Here is a 12,392-nt window from a genome sequence, read left to right on the forward strand (position 1 = left end):
ATTTATTATGAAAGGAATAATTGTGAGTAAATATTATGTGCATACATGTATATAATACCAATTGATAAATTGTTAACTGGTGCATGGATTTTGTCCACAACCAATAAATATTTTATAGGTATATAAAAAAAATATTACTTTCCCTGAAGGGTTTCATGGATAATAAATGTTTGTCTAACAGGCCATTGATATAAAGTCTAATAGTAGAACTAATAATCTCAAGGCTCAATTATAATAATCTCTGGGTTTATTTCCAATGTATTGTTATTATTATCATCATATTGTTCTCATGGAAACTTTTTTTTTAAAAAAAGATACATTAATATACCTGTATAAAAATAATTCATTAGCGTATTCAACAATATCAACAAAACCATAATTATTATGGTTTCTGACAGCCACGAATCACCTTGAAAAAGTTGAATCAGTTCAAGAACTTTTTATCAGGTTATTATGCACACATTTTTAAAAAAATGCCATGAGCAACATTATTTTGAATGGTTAGCACAGTTCAATATGTTAACCTTAGTGAAAGAATAAAAGTATAAGTTTTGTACAGAAATTTTTAACTTTCCAAATATATAGTGAATACTTACTGAGTAATATATCTAATAAAATTCCCAGATATTCTCAGAGGAATATCTCAATTCTTGCATGTTTAAATAAGGCCAGAGGTTTAGTAGTTGAACTTGTTGAAACCTACAATTGGAATTTATGATGATGTATAAGATTGTATGATCCACTGTAATTCTGCAATTTTCTCCGGGGGGGGGGGGGCGCACGAGCTTCAGGGATAAATTAAGAAAGAGACATATTTCAAAAAAGTTTTCCTTTTGGCGTTAAAATATATTTTCAACCAAACATATTATATTTTTATGCCCCTACAACTGCAAACAGAAAGTCTTAATCACAAGTAGAAAGTGGATTATCAAATTAGAAGAAAACCTTCATTAGCTGAATAGTTCAAGTGTTTGATTACGTCATAGAAGGGTATACCACAGGCAAGAAAATGCACTTTTTTTTACCATGCTTTAGATACTAGTAAATCAAGTAAACAATAGATTTCAGAGTGTGAAACAAATCAAAGAAAGCTTCACCTTTTTAAGCCACACCGCACTAACGAAACACGCCAACAGACAGTCAGTGAAATCCACTACTAATTTCTGGGAGAAATATGAAGATGTATCTCGCACTATGGCTACAGAAATGGTTTGTTTTCGGAATGTAGTGCCAACTGATATCAAAGGAATAACATGTCGAACATCAGTGAAGTTGCAGAATTATTCTTGGTAGAAAACAAAATTCTGTCTAGTAACATTCCTGACGTATGCAGTGTTTCTTATGCTGTATTTGACCCTATCTGTGACGTCATCAACTGAGAGGTCGTTTTCCAAGCTAAAATTGATCAAAAATTACTTGAGAAGCACAATGAAAGGAGTGAGAATGAGTGAGCAATCGGGGTCGAAAACTGACCAAACTAGCAAACAAATCAAAAAATCCATCAAAAGGACGCAGAGTACTGGTAGTGGGCATTTAACAATATCATAATTCTTGTACTAACAATCTCTGTTCATCTGTAATATATATATTTTTTTAGTTTGTCTGTTGTCTTACCAGTTTTTATATTGATTCAAATAAATATGTATTGTCATATTTGTATATAACTAGTATAAATGTAGGATTGAATTAATATTTTAGAAAAGAGTTGGGGCGCAGAACTGAAACTTGCGGGGGGTGGGGGTAGGCTTACCATATTTTTTTGGGTCCAACCCGGGACATATTCGCGATCAACTCCTTTTAGTTGTTTTTTTTACAAAAATAAATTGAAATTACTTAAAAGCCTTAACATTTTATTTGAACATTAAACTATAAATTGTACAAGAAAAAATATATTTTCTAAAATCTCTTGTTTGTTGAAGCAGTAGCATTAATAGCTCTCCTATGTTTAACTATTTTCACGTGATCTTCAATATCACCTCTTCCTTTATGTGCAAGAGAAAATACTCCATTACAGAGTGTACATTGCACACGTTCACTGTCACTGTCGTTACACAGTTTCAAGAATTTGTATTCCTGTTGCAGGTTAATGTTAAATACACACTTTCATTTGCCCATTGCCAAATGCAAAGACCTTGTAAATAGTTATAATTATCAAAAACGTGTAGACGAGTTACTTCACACGCTTGCAAGACGACCAAGACGCTCACTGAAGTCGATTTCTCGAAGAAAGGAAAGAATCGATCCTTATAATCGATCGATCCTTGCCGGTCATAAATTCTGGTCGTGAAAATTCAATACTGGTAGCAATTTTCATGTTCAGATTCTCAAATCCCCGGACAGCACTAAAAAACCAGGACTGTCCGGGTTAATCCCGGACGTATGGTAAGCCTGGGGGGGCCGGGGGGCGCAGAGCTTGTTAGTTACGCTACTGGTACCCGATTTCAAATTGTGCTCATCACGTAAAATAAATATATCATCATCAACAACAGTGGTTTTTATCTGTCGGTACGCAATGATACGCGACACCTTTCTTATAGATGACAATAAACACAATAATATTTTTATTTTAACGACAGAAATTTTGTATGCAACTACATCCATGCACGATTTAGGAACATACCACAACATTTTGAATAGTTCTTAATGATGAACACAATAATTAACCAACACAATAACACATGTTCCGGGTTTGAATCCTGGCCTGGGCATCGGTGTCCTTTAAAATTAAAAGAAACCCAACTCAATCAAGAAAAACTCGCCAAGTAACTAACTTGAAGAGTATCGGAACCTTTCTCTCCAGAAAACTTTTCTAATATCGTTAAATGAAGATGACGGAATATCCAGCACAATTGTTTTATTTACTTTTTAACATTTCATACCGGTAACATAAAGTAATGCGTGACTAATTTTGTTATTAACTGTTACAACAAGAAAATATCTTCGGAAGTTAGGGTAAAAAAATATACATCTAATTTACATTGTGCTACTTCTGAGACACAAAATTTCGGAATTTTGAAAACTGGTTTGAGTTTTTGTTTTGAGGCCACTTTATGCACATGCGCTAGTCGGGACTGGACCTACAGTTGGGATCCGAACTACCGTGTGCCTGAACCGGGTATCGAACTCAGGACCGCTTGATTACAAGGCAACGGCGGTACCGTTATGGTATCAGAGGGGCTTGAATTTTGAAAATTAATGAAATCAATTGTTTTTTGGAATAATTTTTCGAGCAAACTCATCCTTGCCTTCTTTTTTTTTATTATTATGCTAGAACACTAATCAAGTAAAGTTTCTCATCGAATATCAAAATAACATCATTGTTTTGGTATTTTTATAATTCAAAATTAACGATTTCAATTTCTGAGGGGGGGAAACGAACCCGAGGACTACTGATCATAGTACAGGTCCTCCTGTTCTACATCAGTCAGTATTTTGGACTGTATTTTCTTCATTTACGTCGCTTTTCTGCCTCATTTGGCTAATCGCGACTATAATGTGTTCCCTAAATATATAGATATTCATATTGTGAAGAAACTAATTGAATTAAGGTGCTTTATAAGGACATATTTTGTCATTTCTGCGTGATGAGAGCATATTTTGATTGATTGATTTTCGGTCATATTCAGCATATTTTTGCTTTTTCAAGAAATATACAGTCATTTTTTTGTTAAGTGGATTCGTTCTTACTTCCATATTCACTCGAGTTATTTTTTTTTCTGACTGCACCAAAATCTTTTTCATTTTTATTTCAAAATTTAAAGAGAGTGTTCATTGTGCATTGCAACTCAGGACCCATATAGTGAACTAAAAATAGTACGTAATGTGAAAATATATCAGCATATGTTAAATAGCCTATTGATGTTTGAAACGGTCCAGTTATAAGGTCATATTTTTCAAATTATAGTGCATATTTTTTAAAAATTTTAGGTCATAAGAGCATATTTCATTTGGCATATTTTGGTGATTTCTAGGTCACAAAAATCCTAGACCTGTACGTAACTAATAACGTGCTAGAATGAAAGCTGAGGAACCTAGAATCTGGTGGTGGACAAATAGTATTTAATTCTTGCACCGCCGGGAGATGGGAACTGTCACCGGTGTCCGTCACTTAGCTGTAGAGGTTATGCCGGTGATTTTATTATTTTTCACATTATTATTATACTTGTTTTATTTCTTTCCAACCAGTGATGTGCGTCTACGCGTAAACAACGATTGTCTACATTCTACGTGTAGACAATGTAGACTATGTAAACTATATAATCTACGTCGATAACGTAATACACGTAGACAACATGGGGCTTTGCAACCAGCATAAGCAGGCGGAAATAGAAATTGTGGAGTATTCCACTGTAGAAATAAGCGTTTTAAGAATTTATTTACGTTCATCCAATTATTAATTGAACTGCAAAACAAACTTGTCGCGACACACCGCAAAAAAATGCGATGTGCGTAGAATGACAAGATTTGATTTACTTCTATTTCCACCATTTCACACGTGGAAAAATCTACTTTAAAAGACACATGCATTTTTCTAAGCAGTAACAAGACTAAAAAATAATACTTTAGGTTTGTCTTTTGTCAGTGTAAAAAATAATGTCAGTTTTCCCAATTGTTTTCACAGTGGCTGTCATTTGTTTTTCTTCCGATTTTTCATTTTCCTCTCGTTAGTGAAAATTCGATAACTTTGATTACATCGGATGGTCCTAAGTTGGTTATAGGCCCAGATCATCGACATGTTTGAAGAAAAAAATAATACTTTCTCTTTCAAAGAATACTGGGATTTCTTTCTTCCCTGTTGTTTGCATTGTCTACGGTAGACTATGTAAACTATAAGCCAATGTAATCTTCGTGTAGATTACGCGTAGACAACGCATGTAGAAGTAAACTTATAGTCTACGGCACATCACTGTTTCCAATACACGGGCGCATGCCCAATTACAGTGATCACAAAGCATTGTGTCAACACGAAATCAGGCCCGTAGCTAAAATTGATCTCCAGAGGGGGCTCACAAGTTATCAGGGGGGCTTTGTAAATCAAGTCCATTTTTCAAAAGTTTAACAGTATTAAATGAAGATAAATTGTGGGGGGGAGGGGTCATTTTATTATTATCATATTATTATAAAACATAAAATTTAGAAATGCCATGCAAGTACTACAGTTTCTTCTGTATCTTCTAAAACATCTATTTATGTGTTAATTGACTGCTACCGACACCATCCCTTAATACACACTCTATACTATTTTTGATGATACAGGTATTTATATCATATGGCTTCAATCATAGTGCCTACCGTGTCCCGGCCGAAGCAATAAAACTCCCATTCGTTCCCAAAACTATGGATCTGTTGACATTTGACGCAGCTGTGGAAGGAATGTGGGTGAACGTTAAAGTTCCAGATATTTGTCAAACGAGCGGCTGCAACAAGGGCAGGGAAGTTACAGGTTAAGACGCTTCCCTATGAAAGAACTTTCTAAAGTCTAGAGAATATTCTAAACACTAGCCGGCACTTAGACTTTTGCTTACAAACAAAATGAACAAATCTAATAGCTGCTGTTCATCTTGTGAACAAAATAATATATGCTGTGTACATTTTCACTCTTCACCTCAAAGAAATTAGAATACAAAATAGATTTACCTAATGTCAAAGGGGCTGGCGGCAGTGCCAGGGGGGCTACCAACCCTACCAGGGGAGGCTCAGCCCCACCTGCCCCCTGCCTGGCTACGGGCCTGCACGAAATTAATACATACCGGTAAACAATATAAAATCATGTGAAAACTATGACATTTTAAACTACAACGTGACTGAAATCATACACTGCTTGAATTAATAACAGTTTAAAGTTATATTTGAATCTAAATATTTCAGAGGTAATTAGGATATGCACGTAACCAGGAGCGTATATTCGATTCTAGCTAGTCTATCTGCAAAGCCTGAAAACTAGAGAATAGAATACAGAAGGAAAATCTATTATACATTGTGAATAAAATTACAAATTTCAATTAGATGATGGTGATTCTGCAGTTGGCAACCTGATTTCTCATGAGTTGGCAACCTGATTTCTCATGAGTTGGCAACCTGATTTCTCATGAGTTGGCAACCTCATTTATTATGAGTTGGCAACCTGATTTCTCAAGAGTTGGCAACCTGATTTCTCAAGAGTTGGCAACCTGTTTTCTCAAGAGTTGGCAACCTGATTTCTCAAGAGTTGGCAACCTGGTTTCTCAAGAGTTGGCAACCTGATTTCTCATGAGTTGGCATCCTAAACGCCGTTGGCATGGCAACGATACTTCCTTGAAGACACCGAGAAGGAGCAAAATGTGTGTGTGTCCATTTATACACTGTGTTCAGGTACCCCCCCTTCCATAGCCACGTGTCATAGTGAGATAGCCCATATCTTGGACTTAGCATACGCCACTGCATGCAACGTATCACGCCGAAGGCGTGACTTGAACCCGTGACCCCTGGCGTCACAACCCGATAGTCTAATCACTTCATAAAAAGGAGCCCGGTTGATGAAGCTGGAAAGAACTTCCTTCAAGCACATAACACCGGCAATCTTCAGCGGATATTCCGGAAATCGAAGGAAAAATAATCCAAACGCAGCCTTATGCTAAAAACACCGTTAACGACAATAACAATTTCAAGAATTAATTCTTCACCAGCATACATAAAAATCCATCTGTTAGAAACACATATGATGTAAGAGAAAAATTAATGAAAATAGTCATGGACAATTTGCACGGTAATACTCATGGATCCCACTGTACATAGCTGCTTTCTACGAGGCGGGATACATTATAAAATATTTCGCATATTTAGAAAATTTCGCTCTCAAAAATGGCAATGGGAGCGATTTCAAGGGAAGTTTGCATTTAGTATTGTTTTTTCGTGATTTTATTTGAAAAAAAAAAAATTTTCTAAATTTTGAAGAGGGTTGTAGGACCACCACGCCCCCTCTGCGTACGTCAGTCAGCTGCGAATTAATAGGGTGAGTTTGACAGGGACTTCATCCTTAATAGGTCCAAGTATCCGCGACAATAGTAGTTTTTTCACAGAATCAAAACTGTGTAAATTAGCACAAATATATTGACTCAACACACAGAACCCAAAACGTGTCAATTGATACATATATATTTTGATTTCAATAACACGTTAACGTGCATATACTGCAAATGATGCACCTTTTAGTGTGTCAAAATACGCATAGGAATATATTAAAGGGTGTTTTTATGAGATGAAGTCCCGTGTGATGCACTAAAATGCATCAGTTTGGAAGATCAGAGAAGATCATTTCGAAGATAACAAAATTACACATTTAGCTGTGTCAATTGATGCTTTAAAAGTGAAAGTTTGTTATCTTCGAAATGATCTTCTCTGATCTTCCAAATTGATGCATTTTAGTCCATCACACGGGACTTCATCTCATACAAATACCCTTTAATACATTCCTATGTTTATTTTGACACACTAAAAGGTGCATCATTTGCAGTATATGCACGTTAACGTGTTATTGGCATCAAAATATATGTGTCAATTGACACGTATTGGGTTCTGTGTGCAGCAACATATACAATGCATAAACTGCTGATGCATTTTTGGTGCATTAAAATACTTGCAGGAAAACTTGTTGTCAGTTGCTGTTCAGTACGATGCACTAAAAATTTGCTGACCTCCGTGGCGGAATGGTTCGAATTCCTGACTGGGCATGGATATTCTTAGTCAATGTTCCTTCATCAAATCAATCAATTATAATACTAAAATTCATAAAAAATAAGACAAAATAAATAAATTTAGAAGACTAGACATGAGCATTTAAAAAAAAATAAAAAAAATTACGTTTGACTGTGTCAATTGATGCAACGAAAGTTTCGAATTAATACATTTCGAGGTTTGTGTGGAGTAACAAGACACATTACATTGGTAACAAATCTTTCCCAAATGAAAACTTGTTCATGAAACCAGAATCCTTTCGTGGAAGAGTACAATCACCGAAGAATTGCGCAATTGATAGTAAATATGTACTCAGCTTAGGACCAAAATATTCCCAACAATATTTCAAGTGCTCTATATTGTTGACTTGACTAAGAACAGAGTAATATATTCATAATTTTAATATAATCGACACCATTACAAAGCTTCTTACCTTTTCACTTCTCACATCAAATTCTCGCACAAGAAAACAGAATTCAATTTTCCTTTGTAATTCTTATGTAAGGAAAGATCCGAAAATGTTAATTTGAACTTTGCTGTAAAACTTTGTTACTGAACAACGAAGTGACTAATACACGTACTGTAAAGTGCAATAACAATTCCTGAAAACTAAAAATAAGTAGGGTACATTGAACTACCTTTTGTGTGATGAAATTCATGATTCATTATGTCGTTTCCAGTACTGTAATGTTCACATTTTTATGTAGAAAATATTTGTAAAACATGTTGAGAAAAATCACTTAAATACTTAGGAAAGAAGTAAGTACATTACAATTGTAATATTTTTCGTGGTGTTCGGTCATCACTTTTCGCATCTGTTACATTTTTTAAGGTTAGAGTGGACTGATCTGAAATTTGCTACTAGAACTGTTGACCTGAGGTCACTGTTGCCAGAAAAAGCAGAGATTATTTTGCTAAAGATGGTGGAAGTAAAAAGCACAGAGCGCACAGTGTGACTTTTGAATGCTTACCAGACGATTAAGCGAATGTAAACTAGCGAACAAGTCGAGTAATAGTAGATATCATATTTTCAATGTTTGTCCCACAAATTGATTTGCATTACTCAATCACTATAGAAGTGGCAAAATGGAAAATGATTAAAAATATGCAATATAAAATTCTTGCATATCGTTCCTAAGATTGTGATGTGTCGGTATTTGCCACTTTTGATTGCTACATGAAAAGAACAAGTATGTAATCATTAGGGAAAGGAACTTTAGGTAAATAAATGTTTTTTCTGCGATAAGATAGAGACCCTCATTTTTGCCAAAATTCTGATCATAGCCTTATATGTCAACACAGCAAATTTTATTTTACATAAAAACATATATTTTCCAGTTTTCCGTATGTAAATACATATTTTGCGAATTTTCATTTTAAATACATAAAATCGCTCATTGACTTCATCTACCTCGAAATCCTGGAAGGAAAAATGTTTATTCTCCGCACCTCTTTCATATCGAGAGTGCTAGGTTTGTTTTGTCTTTGAACACTCTCGCTGGCAGACTTCTGGCACCTCGCCTACGATCCTATTGGGAGAAAATAGCTGTAAGTAGCTGTGGCTGGCTACACGTAACGATAGCAAGGCTTTTTAATGAAGCAATGCAGCTATTGTGGCCGGAAGGCATAAAATTTGACAATGTTCTTCTCTTGGCAGATGCTGCAGCTTACATGCAGTGGTCTTGCCGTTAGCTACCCCAAAATGGTGCACGTTACATGTGTGGCTTATGCATTGCATAGAATATGTGAAAAGATAAGAGCTCTTTATCCCAATGTCGATAAACTGGTTTCAAATGGGAAGAAAGTTTTTAAGTCGCCTAGAAGAATAGACATTTTTAAACAAAAATGTCCTGAGGTTCCCCTTCCCCCTACACCTGTAGTTGCGCGATGCAGATGTTATGCCCAGAACTTTGAAAAAATTGTATCTGTTGTAAATGATCACGACAAAGAAGAATTCTGCAAGAACTGTTGATGGAGCCCTCCTTAAAAGTCGAATTGGCATACATCTCAACAAACCTGTCCATTCTTTCTAATTCCATACGAAAGCTTGAATCGTCCGCGAACACTTTGGCAGCTTCCGTGGGTGAAGTCCGTATAGTAGAAACGAAACTGAAAGAACTCACTGGATCTAACGCACAAGTGCTAATGTCTAAATGTACAGAAATTTTTGGGAAAAACTAAGGTTTTCAAACTTTGTGTCAAATTGCACGTGTTTTGGAAGGTGAAGTAGAGGAAGAGGGAACTTTGGAAACCTTCAGCATTAGTCACATTTCGTGCTTCAAATATGCAAGAATTGTTTCTTGTGACGTGGAGCGATCTTTCTCACAATATAAGATGCTTTTTAGAGATAATCGTCACAGATTTACAATGGAGAATTTGGAGAAAACTATGGTGATCCACTGCAACTCTTCCAAAAAATATCTCGCTAAGAGGTAATCATTTAGAAACTAATTTCAGGTGTTTAAAATACATGTTATAGTTTGTTTTTGTTACAAAATGTTTTTATTTTTGTCACATATTTTCCTGTTTTTATCACATATTTTCAACATTTATGACACATAAAAAATAAATATTTCCGAGTTTTTTAGCACATAAAGTTCCGTTCCCTAGTAATCATTCAGGGCAAGCATTTGATGATTAATTGTTTTAAATAGTTGAAATACTGTTTGAATACATAAAAAAAGTGTGTATCATGAAATAATGGGTTGAATAAATGCAACTAATTTTTGGGGTTTTTTCTTTCCATTTTCGTCATTTTTTGGGCAATTTTTAGGTCATATTGGGCATTTTTAAATAGTTGGAAGTAGTGGCACTATTATGTTTATTATATTACTAATATTTCTCCTCGTTAACCATAGACAAAACATTTCTATTTGAGAATCTTATCCAAGTGTTCATTTAATTTTAGATTTAATGTGAAAAGCAGCTGCAATTTCTGCTTTCAATAACAATACAGGATACAATTCTTTTTTATATAATTAATTTTTAATTGCATATTTGCCAAATTTGTAATAATCGGAGTGTTGTGCTTCTTACAAGGGGTGTTCAGGGGGCATTGCCCCCCCCTTTTCGAACGAGTTATAGTAAACGTTTTGCATTGTCATCCATTAAATTAGTCTCCAAATATGAACTAATTAAGTGGTAAGCTAACAAGAGGGAACTTTATTTAAATTTATTGGTAATTTCTTTACTATCTTTTGCACATAAATATATTTTTCTTGACATGTTTTAGCAACTTTTTAGGTCGTTAAATGTCTTTCCCTACTAATCATAAAAAATGTGTGCGCTTGTTATAATTATTGTTCATAATAGTAATATGTATTTATCTCCTATCAGAAAGACTACGAATATATAATATGTGTGCATGTGTGATTGTAAAGGTAACATGCTGCATACACAACAGAGAATTTCTTAGCATTTGTGACTCACTTAGTATCTGTGACTCACCTGTGATCTCTGAGATGGTCCTGTCTCCTGAAGGCCTTCCCACAGATATCACAAGAATAGGGGCGTTCGTCCGTGTGGGTCCTCTCGTGGATCAGGAGGTTGTAAGATTTGGTGAACTGCCGGTTGCAGAACTTACAAATGAACTGCTTTTTGGGGCGCGCGGCTCGCCCGGGCCCCCGCATTAAGAGGCGCCGCTGATAGTTCATAGGGACGCCGAGCATGGTGCTAGTGTACATGGCGTTCACGAGAAGGGGGTACGTCTCGCTGTTCAGCACCGGGAACGAGAACTGGAGGGGTGCGGGGGTGCTGGCGGACGTCGCGACGGCGTCCGTCTTGTCCGAACTGTCCACGACGTCGCAGGAACTGTCCGAGTTTGCGGAACCGGGATTCGGGGACTCAGCGCTCGCCTGAGTCCTAGCCACGGTCTCCGCCAAGCGGATGAAGTCCAGCGTCCCTCGCGAGGCAAGCATTTCCGTAAGCTGCCTGCTCAGATCGCCGCTAGAGAGACGTTGAAGCGCCAGATACGATTCCAGGGCTTGCAGATTGAGCGCGGCCGTCGAAACCGGAAGCTGCAGACCGGAAGTCGAGGGTAGCATGATGGGGTTGGCCTGCTGGAAGGGGAACATCATCGCGCTCTGGAGCTGGAGTATGTTCTGGAGCGAGGTGAGGCCCTCTAAAGTAGCTGCTGGAGTCTCCTTGTCCACGCCGTCCAAGATGTCCGGTTTTTTGGACAGTCCGGTAGCGTCCGCATCACCCCGTTGTCCGTCACTGTCCTGAGGCATGGCTCAGCACCACATCACAACACACGCAGACAAAAAAACAGCCCCGGGGCAAAAGGGGGTGTGCCCCACCCACTGTCAACGGGACGAAGGCGCCAAAACACCCGCCGGTGCGACCGCAAAGCCTGACGACGCGTGGTTGCACCTTTCATTGGGACACTTCTGGCTAGAGAACCTCTCGGCCAGCCACGGAGCTCGCCACACCGGACGCTACTGCCACCTGTTGGCGAAAACCACCGGAGCGCGGGATTCCCTCACTTCAGCGGGGGTGGGAGGCGATCTAGATTGCGGATCGAACTGGCGAACGTCTGCAGCGGTGAAAATCTTTCCCCCGCAGCCGTTCTCACGGTTTACTTTGCCGAACTGGTTCCAGGCTCCTCCGTCTCCATGGCAACCGTGAGAGTGGAAAATCTCTCTCTCGCATCTCGAGGTGCTTGCACGCGTGGCGCTACA

At 37.4% G+C, this 12,392-nt stretch overlaps 1 protein-coding gene across 1 annotated transcript in view; it reads right to left on the minus strand.

Annotated features, from left to right (window-relative positions):
- LOC145982043 (uncharacterized) overlaps positions 1 to 12,148 on the minus strand; it is a 39,905-nt gene extending 27,757 nt beyond the window's left edge. The window contains exon 1 of the mRNA XM_083115619.1: positions 11,161 to 12,148. Within this exon, the coding sequence (XP_082971745.1) occupies positions 11,161 to 11,942 (782 nt within the window). The 5' untranslated portion in view covers positions 11,943 to 12,148. The remainder of the gene's footprint in view (positions 1 to 11,160) is intronic.
- Between the last annotated feature and the right edge of the window lie 244 nt (positions 12,149 to 12,392).

Source organism: Lepisma saccharinum, chromosome 30 (assembly GCF_977018435.1).
Source record: "Lepisma saccharinum chromosome 30, izLepSacc3.1, whole genome shotgun sequence".
Classification (NCBI taxonomy): domain Eukaryota; kingdom Metazoa; phylum Arthropoda; class Insecta; order Zygentoma; family Lepismatidae; genus Lepisma; species Lepisma saccharinum.